This window comes from Vidua macroura, chromosome 8 (assembly GCF_024509145.1).
Source record: "Vidua macroura isolate BioBank_ID:100142 chromosome 8, ASM2450914v1, whole genome shotgun sequence".
Taxonomy (NCBI): domain Eukaryota; kingdom Metazoa; phylum Chordata; class Aves; order Passeriformes; family Viduidae; genus Vidua; species Vidua macroura.
The window spans coordinates 33,611,917-33,625,772 of NC_071578.1; the positions used below are offsets into that span (position 1 = coordinate 33,611,917).

The 13,856-nt window shown below is 62.5% G+C and overlaps 1 protein-coding gene across 1 annotated transcript; it reads left to right on the plus strand.

The window, feature by feature from the left end:
* Positions 1-989: 989 nt before the first annotated feature.
* Positions 990-13,757, plus strand: ADAM8 (ADAM metallopeptidase domain 8). Its single transcript, XM_053983807.1, has 21 exons — positions 990-1,070; positions 2,175-2,284; positions 5,252-5,328; positions 5,546-5,624; positions 5,719-5,795; positions 6,619-6,805; positions 7,226-7,291; positions 7,389-7,457; positions 8,024-8,193; positions 8,281-8,362; positions 8,876-9,024; positions 9,780-9,957; positions 10,628-10,717; positions 10,946-11,141; positions 11,313-11,412; positions 11,762-11,948; positions 12,035-12,112; positions 12,197-12,281; positions 12,372-12,486; positions 12,565-12,781; positions 12,937-13,757. The coding sequence occupies exons 1-21, from the start codon at positions 1,010-1,012 to the stop codon at positions 13,090-13,092; spliced, it is 2,529 nt and encodes an 842-aa protein (XP_053839782.1). The 5' UTR covers positions 990-1,009; the 3' UTR covers positions 13,093-13,757.
* The last annotated feature ends 99 nt before the right edge of the window (positions 13,758-13,856 follow it).

The window sequence follows — 13,856 nt, forward strand, 5'->3', positions numbered from 1 at the left end:
GGGACCCCACCTTCATGTCCCCAAGGCCATACACATAGTCCCCATTGCCACCTGGACCGTCCCCCCACCCCAGTGCCCTGTGGGCAGCCTCCACTACCCCACTGATCAGTCCCTCCGTGCCCCATGGACCCTCCCCAGAGCCTCACAGCCAGCCACGATACCCCACAGAGCACTCCCGGACATGGACAGTCCTCAGTGTCCCACGGACACCCTCTGGTGACCTTCCCTGATGCCCCGTGGCCCCTGCCCAGTACCCCGCGGACCCTCTCAGTGTCCCGTGGCTCCTCCCCACGGACCCTCCCCCGATGCCACGTGGCCCCTGCCCAATGCCCCAGGGACCCTCCAGGTGCCCCGCACCACCCCTGCTCAAATGTGCCGTGGACAGTCCCCAGTGGTCCACGGGCGCCCGTGATGCCCCATGGACCAGCCCCGATTCCCCCAGTGGCCCACGGACACGCTCCAGTGGCCCGTGGGCTCTCTCCCTGATGCCCCATGGACCCTCCAGGTGTCCCTGTGTACCCTTCTCAGTGCCCCACGGACCCCCGTGATTGCCCGGGGACAGTCCCCAGTGCCCCGCGGTCAGTCCCCAAGGCCTCACGGAGCTCCGCGATGCCCACACCACCCTCCCTCAAATTCCCCGTGGGTAGATCCCATTTCCCTACGGACACCCCCCGCTGGCCGCGGACCCTCCTCGAATCGCCACCGCCTGCCCCCAGTGCCCCGTGGCCTCTCCCCAGCTCCCCACGGACGCCCGCGATGTCCCCTGGCCGGTCCCCGGTACCCGGGGCCCCCTCCCCGTTCCCAGTGGGCAGCCCCAATGCCCCGCGGCCCGCCCCGTTAGCCCGTGCCCCGCCAGCGCCCGGTGCCCCGCACGGCGCCGCCGTTCCCCCGCCGTGGGCGGCCCGTCCCGCCGCGCCCCGCCCCGTCCCGTCCGCGGCTGTGGGTGAGTCACGGCGGGCGGGGGCTGCCGGCGGCGCGGCGAGCGGGGGCACGGCGGGACCTCCGAGCCATGGCCCCGCCGCTCCTGCTGCCGCTGCTGCCGCTCCTGCTCCTGCTGCTGCCGGCCCGCGGTGAGCGTGGGGTCCCGGGGGGGCGGCAGCCGCGGGACGGGGCGGGCGGGGAGTTTGGGGGGCGTGCGGCAGGGATGGAGGCACCGGGATGCGGGTATGGGGATGCTTTCACCCCGCGGCTCTCGGGGGGAAGTCCCGGGGTGCCAGGAAGTCCCTGTTCTCGCCGCCCGAAGAGGAGGATGATGGAGAAGGGACGCCCGGGGCCAGGCTCGTTCCCACCGGGATGCTCCCGGTGCCTCCCGGCCCCGCCGGGCCGTGCGGGCACCTCGGGAAGGCGAGAGGACCTTGACAACCGGCGGCCCGCGGCGAGCCGGTGGTCCCCCGTCACTCAGCCGATGAAGTCGCCCGGGACTCATCTGGCTCCCAGCCGTGGGCGAGGGCCCTGGGCACCCCCAGACCGAGCAGCCAGCCCCGTCCGAACCCGGCGTTTGGGGCTCCAGGGAAAAGCAGAGCGTTTATGGCAGAAATTCTCCGCTCCGGCATCCAAGGAAGGCTGGGAGGGGGCTGAGCCACCCAGGCACCAGCCGCTCTCCCCAGCAGCCCCCACAGCCGCCAGACGCCGAGTCACACGCGGTGGCATCACCATGGGGAGCTGGAAAACCTCTCTGTATCGCCGCACCAGGGGCGCGGCGGGGATTTCTGGCCCCAAAGGGACTTGCTCGCTCTCAGGTGATGCTGAGCGCTCTGCGGGCACCGGGCTGGGGCGGCTGCGGCTCCCTGGAGCCCGCCAGGGAGTTGCGTTCCCCGCAGGTATTTCAGGACTTGCTTTTCGGGCTCATCCCTACACCTTCGCTTTGGCTGCTCTCGTTGTCCCCCGGTTTCAGACCCGAGGGAGCGGCGTGAAGCTGTGTCGGACGGGGAGGGGAGGGTTTAGGGTGGGTATCAGGGAAAGGCGCTTCCCCCAGGGAATGGGCACGGCCCCGGGGCCGCCAGAGCTCCAGGAGCGTTTGGACACCACTCCGGGGATGCCCAGGTGGGATTGTTGGGGTGTCTGGGCACGGACAAGAGCTGGGTCGGTGATCCTTGTGGGACCCTTCCAGCTCGGGATATTCTGTGACTCGGCTGTTCCCGGGCATCTGTCTCAAAGCCCTTCGGCTTTTCCAGGCTCCACGGCCGGGCTGGAGGAGAAGCTGCCGCACGTCGAGAGGTACGAGACGGTGCTGCCTCGGGAGCTGCCGGTGCCCCGGGGGAAGAGGGACCTCTCTGCGCCTCCGGTGAGTCACAGCTCGGCACAGCCGCCCTCGCTGCTTCCCAGGGAATCTGCCCGGGGGGATGCAATCAGCAGGGATCTTGTCCCACCACCAGGGTCAGAGCGGGACCCCTGCACCAACCATTTGGCCAGACCCCCCTCAGCCCTGCACCATGCCGCCCATTTCCTTGCCTTGCTTCCACCCCAGAGGATGGAGATGCTGAAGCAGTTGGTCAGATCAGCTTTTTGGGCTGTTTTGGGTCTAATTAGGACCTGCAGACAGCGGGGTGCACTCCTGGAGAGAGGGACTGCTTTCTCCAGTGCTTTTTTTGGAGACGTGACCCAGCGGTGCCACCTCTTGCAGCCTTGCCGTGATCTTGTGACATCTGGTCTTTCCTTAAGGAGGGGTTTGAGAAGCCTCGTGGAGCTGTAAGCACTTTTCTTGCTGTGTTTGCTGAAGCTGGGGCTTTTTTTGTCCTTTGGGACAGAGAAATAAGAACCAGAAAGTTGCAGAAATCCACATGAAAGCAAACCAGTGCTGTTTTTCTTGGGAAACCTGGCAATTTGGGGGAAGGAATGGGGTTTGAGTCAGGAGTTTGGAGTGCTTGATATCAATGTCCGTAGGATGCCTTGACCTCAAAGACACTTTCCTCGTTGCCTTACAGTGAAATTCAGCCTTTTTTAAAATTATTATTCCTTTTCTAGACCCAAAAAGCGCCGATTTTAGTGCCTGGAAGGGATGGAGGGACCAGGGACACGTATTCCCTAGTGCCATACAGCACGTTCTTCTGTGATTCAAGCCCTTCCTAATAAGCTAGCTTCAAAAACACTCCCTGAAAGCATCTGCTTTCCCTGCTCTAGAAACCTAAACTTGTCCACGAGATAAACATTCCCTGGGCTATTTAGAGACGCCATCTGTGCCGGGTGTGCACCGGGCAGCTCTGCACCCATCCCCCGGGAAAGGGGAGCTCACCCACCTCGGGATCCCTCTGGAGAACACGCCTGCCATGGGCTGTGTGCCTCAGGACTGCCACGGGGGCTGTCTGATGGGCGGCACCTGGATTTGGTCTTGGTTTGGCTCCAAACCTGCCTTGTTGAGGGTAGGAAGTCTCCTGCTTTCCAAGCCCTTTTTTTCTGCCTCTTGGAGAGAGGTTAGGTTTGCTCTCCTGGTCATCTGGGTGGGGAAGAAGCTCTCAGCAAGCCCCCGTGAGACAGATGGATGTTCACCACGCTGGCTCCTCCTGTAGCCAGGATGGGCATAGGCCACCAGGAGCTGGTTCTGGGGCTGGAGTGACTGGGACACATGGGATTGGTCCAGCAGGTGAGGGTTGAAGCAGACCAGCTTTGCTTAAATCCAGAAGTTCATCCCTGCAGGCAGGGTGGAGCCCTGCAGCACAGGATCTCCTGGATGCCAGCCTTCCCACCAGCACAGCAGGGAGAGTGGCACACCCGGGTTCTTCGTGGAAAGGGCTCTGGAAAAGTGTGCAAGGCCTGTTGGCTCTTCCTACCTGAGCTCAGGTGGGATGGGACATCCCGTCCCCATCCTCTGCAAGCTCTCTGGGTCTCTTACTGAGGCCAGCTGGAAGAAATCCTTCCTCTCCCTGTGCTCTGGCTCAGCATGGCCACGGGGCTCGCAGGGCTGCTCCCAAAGCCTTCCCATCTGGAGCCCTTGCACAGCCCATGCTAATGAGGAAGGGGCTGATTCAGAGAAGCTTTATCAGGACTTTTTATTTTAAACGTGCCCTGCGGTTGTCTCCAAGAGACGCTCCCTGACCCAGCACCCCCTTCCAAGTGCTTTCCTGCCATTCCTTCAGACCTCTTCTGGCCTTGGCGTTGCCAACAACAACAAAGGATGGCTTTGTTGGCGGACAGGGGTCGGGACAGGCGGGAGACACTGTTCATAAGAGAAGAATTTTCCAGGGACCCGCGAGCACGCTGGCATGATGGCCTGGATCTGCAAACCAGGGAGAACTGGGGCAGCTGAGTGACAGACAAAGCCTCTCACCTGGCCCCGCTGGCACTGAGTCAGCCGGGCTTTCCACTCATCCTGACTCCTTCCAGGGTGCAGATCATCCCCTTGGAAATGCTGAGCCATGGCATGACAGCGGTGCTGTCACCCTCCCCAGGGAGAGGCAGCACACCTCATCCCTGAGGAATGCCCCATGGGAAAGGTTTGCTTTGCCTTTGGCTCGGCTCTCTCCACACCTGGACTCTGCAAGGGCTGAGGATGTGCCCTCAGGAGAGGTGGATGTGCCCTCAGGAGCTGTCTCAGATCCCTCTGGCAAGGGCACAGCCTGACACGGGACCATGACTCTTTCCCAGTGACCCCAACGGGATGGGGCCTCTGGGGGTGCAGATCACAGGATAGCCCAGAGGGAAACACTTTTCCTGTAGGAACATCTCCATCCTGAGGGCTCAGGGCTCAGCTGGCTGAGCCACAGCCACCCTGGCTCCTTCCCACCAGGATCTGGGACACAGTGATACTAAAATGTGCTCTGAGAGGAGAGCCAAGGGAAGGCAGTTCCCCAAACGTGATGTGGCGTGTTAGATCAGGCAGGGAGGAAGAAGTCTCTGTTGATAAGAGCCGTAGGGATCTTTGTGGTTCAGCCGGTGAGTAAGTGCTGAACTCAGACCCCAAAAAAGGAGCTCTGTGACTGATGAGTAGGAAACCTCAGTCCCTGGCACGGCCATCTGCAGCCATGTGTCAGACACGGGAAACCAGACTTTGCTGACTCCGTCTCCTTGCGGGTGACCTGTTCTTCATCTCAGGATGTGCCGGGGATTTGCGTTATTGCCCACACGCTTTCTTCCTTCTCTTCTGATTTCCTGTGTCTTTGCTGCGTGCCTCCAGGGTGAGCGGCCAGGCTCCCGGTCCCTCAGCAGGGCACACACAGACCCTGTCCCACTTTTCTGGGCAGGAGGGGGGCTGCGGGGCCCTCTGGTGCCGCTCTGGCTCCTGCTGAGTCTCTGATGGCACCTCTCTTTCATGCAGAGCACCTACCCAAGCCACGTCCTCTACGGCGTCCATGCCGAAGGCAGGGAATACCTTCTGTGGCTGGAGAAGAACAGGTGAGTACAGGTGGGCACGGTGGGGTGGCCTGAGGGGGTTTTGCACCCCACTCTTGCCGTGAGCATCCCTTCTCCAAGGCCTGGTGTCACTGCACTGCTGCACCTCAGCCCAGAGCACTTTATTCCCTCCTTGCCAAGCCCACCAGGGCGGGTCACAGTCCCCACATGCTCTCCCCCAAAGCGGGGTCACTGCTGATGCCCCTTCCCCACCCCGCAGGGCGCTGCTGGGGCAGCACTACACCGAGACTCACTACTCGGCCGACGGCTTGGAGATCACGGAGCAGCCGGACACCCAGGTACGGGCTGGCTCCGGGGGGAGCAGCTTCCACACCCCTCTGGCGCCCCAGCGCGCCGGTGCAGCCCCCAGAGCTCTGCCCTCCCTCTCGGCAGGATCACTGCTTCTACCAGGGCCACGTGCAGGGACAGCCCGACTCGGCAGCGAGCATCAGCACCTGCGGCGGGCTCAGGTAGGGCCCCAGCTCCCTGGAACCCTGCTGCTGGCTGGGGACAGCAGCCAGCCTCGGCACATGCCACGGTGTGCCGGAGTGACTGAGCCCCGGTGTGCCAGTGTGACAAAGCCCCGGTGTGACAGAGCCCCGGTGTGCCGGTGTGACAAAGTCCCAGTGTGCCCAGGTGTGACAAAGCCCCGGTGACCCAGTTACTGAGCCCCGGTGAGGCGGAGTGACAAAGCCCCGGTGCCCAGGTGTGACAAAGCCCTGGTGAGCTGGTGTGACAAAGCCCCGGCCATGCTGATGGAGTGAGAGCTCAGCTTTCCCTGCGGAAGGAAAGATGACATCCCTCTTCCTGCTGGAGGTGCTGAGCCTGGCTGGGTGCCCGGCAGGAAAGGCTCACAGCACTTTTGGGGGGCTGACTCATGGCAATGGGGTGAGAGTAGAGCCCTGACACCACAGGAGATCCAGCCCTCACTGGATTCATCCTTAATGGATCAGTTGCTGAACCCCAGGACATTCCTGCTGCCTGAAGTACTGGATATTCCCCGTGCTGTGGGTGCCCTGCCACAGCTTGTCCCCTCCCAGCCCAGCAGCCAGTTTGGCAGCTGTATTTATACAGAATCCCAGAGTGGTTTGGGATGGAAGGGACCTTAAAGCTCATTAAGTCCCACCCCAAGCCATGGGCAGGGACACCTTCCACTAGACCGGGCTCCTCCAGCCTGGCACTGAACAATTCCAGGGATGGGGCACATACCACAGGCACTGCCAGGGGTGTGCGTGGGGTCTGTCCGTGTCCTGCCTGTCTCCTCAGCCTGACGCCTGCTCTCTCTCTCCCCAGTGGGTTTTTCCGGGTGAATGAGACCACCTTCCTGCTGGAGCCGCTGGAGGGGGCAGTGGCCGGCCGGCACGCAGTGTACCGAGCAGCTCACCTGCGGGGGAAACGCGGCACCTGCCGGGAGCCCGGGGCCACCCTGGAGTACGACCGCGAGCCCAAAATCCCTGCAGCCATGAAGCTCTACCGCTGGGTAGGGATGGGATTGCATTGCTGCTCCTTCCTGAGCCGGGGTCCTGTGGAGTCCCGGGGAGGAGGGGGCGTCCCCTGCCTCTCGGCGATGCCCCTCTCCCACGGGTTGTTGGTCAGGTGCCCCAACACGGGTGGTTTCTGGTGGGAACAGGCCCTCGGATCCTGTGCGGTTAGCAGGAGCATCCTCCCACCCCATGGGCTCTGTGATGCCTGCAGAGCCTGGTGTGGTATCCCAGCAGCAGGCTTGAGTTTGCATGCAAGCTGGAAGTCTGAAACCCAGCAAAACAACATCCCAGAGCTGAACTAGGAGACCTGCTAACCTTGGAAGGTCTTCCAGGGTCCGACACACCCCACAGGATGTGGGTCAGCTGCCTGGCTTGGCAAGCTGCACGCTGAACCCCACTTTCCTCTTCCCTTTCAGAAATCAGGTCCGGTACAAAAAGGTCCCCGGTACGTGGAGCTGGTCCTGGTCGCAGACAACCAGGAGGTAAAGTGGGGACAATTGGTGTCTGTGGGTTTGCTGTCACACCCTGCAGTGAGGAGCTCAAAGCCACCCTGGGAATCCCTCTGTGTCCTTCCCATAGTTCAGGAAGCACAAGGACCTCCGCACCGTGCAGAACCGCATGAAGGAAATCGTGAACCACGTGGACAAGGTGAGTCCAGGGCTCTGGATCATACCTCCCAGCTCCAATGTGGGCACAGAGGAGCTGGCACACAGGTTGGCACAGGTGGGGTGATGGAGCTGGAGCCAATCTCAGGCCCACAGGGGGCTGCTGCAGGGTGACCACATCCCTCAGCCAACTGCACGTGCAGTGTGGACAGAACGAGTGGCTCAGCTCTGTCCATAAGGGAAATTTTGTCCTGTAACCCCTGGGAGCACTTCCCGTGGCCACTCTCAGGCTGGAGTGGCTGCTAACAAAGGGGGAGATGCGTTGGGCCTTGGTGGGTTTGCTGATGGCTTTGCTTCAGCCCCAGTTGTTGGTTAGCAGTGTGGGAGCCTCACCCCAGCCTTCACCAGCCGAGAGGGAGCCCAGAGGTCTGGGGGGAAATCCTGTGTCCGTGGTCACCCCAGCTTGTGTCATTTATTGAGGGTGACAGAGCTGACGTTGCCCAGTGAGGGGCATCCTGGGCTCGGCTGCAGTTCCCCGGGGCAGGTGGGACCTCCCTGCTGCTGCTGCAGCCCAAATCCAGGCTCCCTCTGGGCTATGTCCCACCCCAGCTCTACCAGCCCCTTCGCCTGCGGGTGGCCCTGATTGGCCTGGAGGTGTGGAACCACAGGGACAAAATCACAGTCAGCCCCAACCCCGAGGTGACACTGGACAACTTCCTGCACTGGCGGGAGTCAGAGCTGCTGCGGAAGAAGCCCCACGACAATGCCCAGCTGATCACGTGAGGACGGGGGGCCACCACCTTGCCACCTTCCCAGCCCTGCCACCACCCAGGGCACGTGACCATCGTGGCATTTCAATCCCACAGGGGCGTCGACTTCCACGGCAACACCGTGGGGCTGGCCAAGAAGCTGGTGATGTGCACCAGGGACTCGGGCGGCGTCAACCAGGTGGGTCCTGTGCTCTGCCCTCCCTGCACTGCGTCCTCCAGAGCCACCCCCTCCTCCACTGGTCCCCAGCTGTCCCCCTCTGCAGCCTCAAGGCTGGATTTGGTCCTTGGTATCTCTGCCCTCTAAGTGACTGACTCCCAGAGAAGTGCTGGGGCTGTGGACACCCAGCTGGGTACCTGTGGTACCTTTGGTACACTTGGAAAGCCTCCATGGACAAAGGAGCTGGGATTTTAGGAGGCTTTCAGGTGGCTGCGACTGGCTGTGCTCCTCATCCCTCCCAAGGAGTAGGAGAGGTTGACTGTGGGAACTGTGACCTCCCAGACCCACCACAAAGCATCATTTTTGGAGCAGCCACTTTGTCTAAGCTCACTGACAGCCCTGAGAGAACAATCTGGGCGGCTTGAGGGGCCACGGGACCACGTTCAGCTTGTCCCTTACCTGAGCATGGCAGTGTGAGGAGACGTGGAGAAGCCACAAAGGCATTTAACCCACGCTGCACTCCTGGTCCCACAGGATCACAGCACGAACCCCATCGGCGCTGCGTCCACCATGGCTCACGAGATGGGGCACAACCTGGGCATGTCCCACGACGAAGACGTCGCCGGCTGCCGCTGCCCTGTGCCCAAAGCTGACGGGGGCTGTGTCATGGCAGGGAGCGTTGGGTGAGTGAAGGAGGCAGAGGGACATCCCTGGGCAGCAAATTCACAGAAGAGTCCTCTGACAGGGTGCCCTGATGGGGTGAAACCAATGAGATGGTCAGGTCTGGGCAGACATTCCACCCCACCCCACCCTACCTCACTGCATATCATTGTCACCACTTTGTAATGAAGGGATGGGACTATTTTTGGGCTAAGAACCATTTATTGCTCAGATAAACATCAGTCTCAGAGGCTGTGAGATTTTAGAGGAGCAGGCAGTCGGCCATAGCTCAAAGCAGTCACAAGTTCTTCGTTACGAGGCAATACAGAACTGCCACAAGGCTTATTTTGCTTTTCTAACCTGTCACCTTTACTCACTTCTGCTGCACTGTGGGTACTTTTGCCCAATAGGCTTCTGTCACACTTATACACAAATGCTTCTATTATAATTTCTAAACTCTCAGTTTATTCCATACAACCACACCCCTACATTTAAACCCTTCACCATCTTATCAATGCAGGTTCTCACTTACCTAAGGCATATTCTTACTTACAACTATAGAAACATAAGTTTATGGTTTTTCTGCTTAATGTCTGCGTGTTGTATTTTTACATCAATCCAAGCTTCTCCCAAGGCTGCAGATCAAACCCTTCCGTGTCCGTGGAAGTTTCTGTTTTTTCCAATTCCCACAGCTGCAGGTGCCTCTGAGCCTGTGGGTGGCCCTGCAGCCTTTCCCTGGGCTCTCTGCTGATAAGCACCTGGTTCTGTGCCCCTCCAGGCTGGTTTACCCCAAGCTCTTCAGCCGGTGCAGCGAGCAGGACATGTGGCAGTTCCTGGGGGACCCCCGGACCAGCTGCCTGCTGAACGCGCCGCGGGCGGATGAGCTGTACGGGGGGCCCGTGTGCGGGAACCAGTTTGTGGAGCGGGGAGAGCAGTGTGACTGCGGCATGCCCGAGGTGGGGATGCTCTCCAAAGGGCTGGGAAGGAGGGTGGGCAGCAGGGGCCTGAGATCTGTCCAGCAGACCCTCGCCGTGTGCTCCTGATGCTTCTGCCAAAAAAAAAAAAACTGGTGGAGTTGTTTTAACTCCCCCCTTCACGAAGCTGGCTGTGATTTTAGCTTAGGAAAGATGGACATTCGCCCATGTCCTCCAAAGAGGTGACCCAGGAGGAGACATGGGGCATGTTCTTCCAAGAGCTGTGCTCAGTTGTTCCTCATCCCTACCAGCATGTCCCGGGGGGGTTGGAACTGGGACAGACAGGCAATGCCTCTGGGATAAATCCCTGGTCACAGCCCTGTGCTGGGACCTGAAGGAATGCTCCGCTGATCCAGGGAACACAGAAATCCTCACTTTTTCTCCTTCCTGGAGACGTGCAAAGGGAACCAGCTCAGGCTCCATCTTCTGAAAAAATCCTTTCTGGTCCTTTGGTTCGATGTTGGTCATGGGGATAAAGAGGCAGCAGGAATGGTCCCCACCTGGGATGTTGTGGTTTTGGCCTGTGGTTCAGCCCGTGGCAGATACACTGCTATGGGCACCTGGTGACATGGCAGCCTGGTCCCCTCAGAAAGGAAGGAAAGGGTCCTTCAGGGGGCTTCCAGAAGGGTTTCAGTCCATCCCTGTCTCGTAGGAGTGCTCGGACCGCTGCTGCAATGCCACCACGTGCCAGCTGAGAGAGGGAGCCGAGTGTGCCCGAGGGGAATGCTGCCAGAACTGCAAGGTACTGCGACCACAGGGAGCAGCTCGGCAGGTTCTTAAGTAGGGGAAGAGCCGGTCCGAGCCCTGGAGGAGTGTCTGTGCTGTGCAGCGGCTCAGTCGGTAGCAGAGCGCCAGCGTCTGGATCCAGGGAATGCTGGGAGACGTTTCCCAGACCGGGGTGCTGCTGCGCTGTGGTGCCTGGAGAAGTGAGAGTATCCAGGCAGTGCTGACACCCCTGTTCTCCCTGCAGGTGAAGGCTGCAGGTGCGCTCTGCCGGGCCAGCAAGAACGACTGCGACCTTGCCGAGCACTGCAGCGGCCTCAGCGCCGAGTGCCCCGAGGATGTGTTCCAGGAGAACGGCATCTCCTGCCAGCACGGCAGTGGCTACTGCTACAACGGGGCCTGCCCTTCGCACGGCGAGCAGTGCCGGGCGCTCTGGGGCGCAGGTAGGGCCCCCTCGCTGCCCATCCTCCTGCCCCACCTGCTGCGGGCTGTGCCTGGAGCCCCCCGGGCCAGCGCATCGCCCGGCTGCAGTCCCTTCCTGCATCCCGAGCTGCGGCGCTGCTGATCCTAAAGCGGGCTCCGGTTCCGTGTGACCCTTTCCCTGTGTCCCGCAGAGGCGCAGGTGGCTCCTGACGTCTGCTTCAAGCACAACAGCGAGCAGCACGTTCACCTGCACTGCCTCACCGAGTACGGCAAGCAGCCCTGCAGCCCCAAGTAAGGACGGGCTGCGGGGGGATGTCCCAGGGGTGCGGGGGCATGTCCCGGAGGTGCGGAGGCATGTCCCGGGGGTGCGGGGGGATGTCCCAGGACTGCGGGGGGATGTCCCGGGGGTGCGGGGGGATGTCCCAGGACTGCGGGGGGATGTCCCGGGGGTGCGGGGGGATGTCCCGGAGGTGCGGGGGGATGTCCCGGGGGTGCGGGGGGATGTCCCAGGGGTGCGGGGAGATGTCGCAGGGATGCGGGGGGATGTCCCAGGGGTGCGGGGGGGTGTCCCGAGGGTGCGAGGTGATGTCCCAGCCCGGCCGAGCTCCCGCCCGCCGGCGCTCACGGCTGTGTCCCACAGGGATGTCAAGTGCGGCACGCTGCTGTGCCTGAGCGACAACACCCAGCCCATCCTCGGCAGCGGCTACTACTCCTTCGGCTACTACTTCGGCCGCTTCAAGTGCAAGGCGGTGATCGCGGGCAGCGACGCCGGCGAGGCGGCCGAGCTGCGGCTGGTGCCCACCGGCGCCAAGTGCGGCGAGGAGATGGTGAGAGCCGTGCCGGGGCCGTGCCGGGCCGGGGTGGGTGATCGCCGACGCCGGGGCAGCCTCAGAGCCCTCCCGCCTGCCCCCAGGTCTGCTACGCCGGGCGCTGCCAGAACCTCCTGGTCTACGGCGACAAGAACTGCTCGGCCAAGTGCAACAACCACGGGGTACGTACGCGGTGGGATCCCGGAGCTGCTGCGGGCCCCGCGGCACGGCCAGCGCCCTGATCCCGCTCTCCCCGCTCCTCGCAGGTGTGCAACCACCGGCGGGAATGTCACTGCGACCCCGGCTGGGCAGCGCCCTACTGCGAGCAGGAGATCTCAGGGATAGCCACAGGTACGGTGCCGAGGAGGGAGCCTGGGGAGGGGGCTGGCACCGGCTGGGAGGTGCTGCTCCGTCCCCGAGCGCCCGGGTTGGTCCCCACAGGCAGCGGCAGCGTGGTGCTGGCGGCCGGGCTGGCCGTGCTGGCCCTGGCCGGCGTCGGGCTGGGCAGCGGCGTGGTGCTCCTCAGAGCCAGGGTGGCGCGGCGCTCCCACAAAGGGTAATTCCCGTCTCCGCTGCTCGGGGCTGAACTCGAGGGGCGCCCCGAGCAGCCCCACATGGTCCTTGTGTCCCACAGGAGCTCCAGCGGGACTCCCTCCGGCCTTGCCAACCCGCTGTTCCAGGAGGGCGGCCGGGCGCGGCCGGGCCGCCGCCAGCTGTCCCTCAGGGACATCGGGCAGCCCAGCCTGGTCAGCAGCACGGCGGCCCGGGCCCACAGCCCTGTGCTGACCCCGCAGCCATCGGCACCCGGCCCGCAGGGGCCACCTCGGTGCCCTCCGGCATGGCCCCCGCAGGTAACCACCCCTCCCAATGGCCCCCGGCCCCACCTGTGCGGGGCAAATCCGTGGGGTGGCCCGGCCTGGTGGCTTGGGGGCCTCCTCCGCTCCCTGCCCACTCCGGGTCCCTCCTGGGCGCCCAGGTGAGGCAGGCGGGTCTCTCCTCCCGCCAGGCGAAGCCGAAGCCGCCCAGCAAACCTCTCCCAGCGCTGAAGAGCAAAGGGCCGAGCTACGGCAAGGGGCCGCCGGCACCGTCCCTCCCACCGACCCCCTTTCAGCGGTGTCCCCCGCCAAAGGTGGCCCTGAAGCCGCCCCCAGCCAGGAGGTGACCAAGGATGCTCCATCCGCCACCGCGGCCGGCCGAGGAGCGTCACAGCTGGGCGGGTGGCACAGCTGGGGGAGCCATCGTCTCACTTCTACCCTTACTTGAATTGCCGGCCGGATCCTCGAAGCCTGCCCGGGGTGGGCACCAGTGTTTACAGATCCTCGAGTTGTGCCTTAATGGACTCGGCAGCTTCCCAAGGAAACGCAGAGCGGGGACAATGCCAGCTCCAGTTTGGAAGACCAACCCACGTTGGTCCAGGCTCTCCTGAGCCCTGGGAGCTGCTGCCTTCTCTCCCGACGTCCTGAATGTGTCCTGTCCTCCTGCCCTTCCTGGCCAGGGCTGCAGAGAGGAGCTCCTGGCATCACGGGGCAGGAAGAGCACTGCGCCGTGGGGACCATGCCCCAGGAACACCACCCTGGCTGGGGACATCACAGGGGGGATGTCACCAGGGGCCGTGGCAGGTCCAAGCTGGGCCTGGCCTCCCCACGGGGCTTTTATCTCTGGAGTTACTCCTTGAGTGTTCAAAAGGGAATTCCCTGGGAGCCTTTTTACTGCAGCCATTTATTTATGACACTTATGTGACCATTTTGAGCCACTTGCTGTAAAACCAGGGCTCCCATTTTTGATATAATTTAGGTTCAAGGCTTTTATACCAATAAAGACAGAAGGTAGAGGTGTCATGGGGTGTGTCTGGGCAGGAGGGGACAGCGGGGTGGCAGCAGGCAGGGAGCTGTGCGGGGATCACAGAAGGGGGAAAAGGCTTGGAGC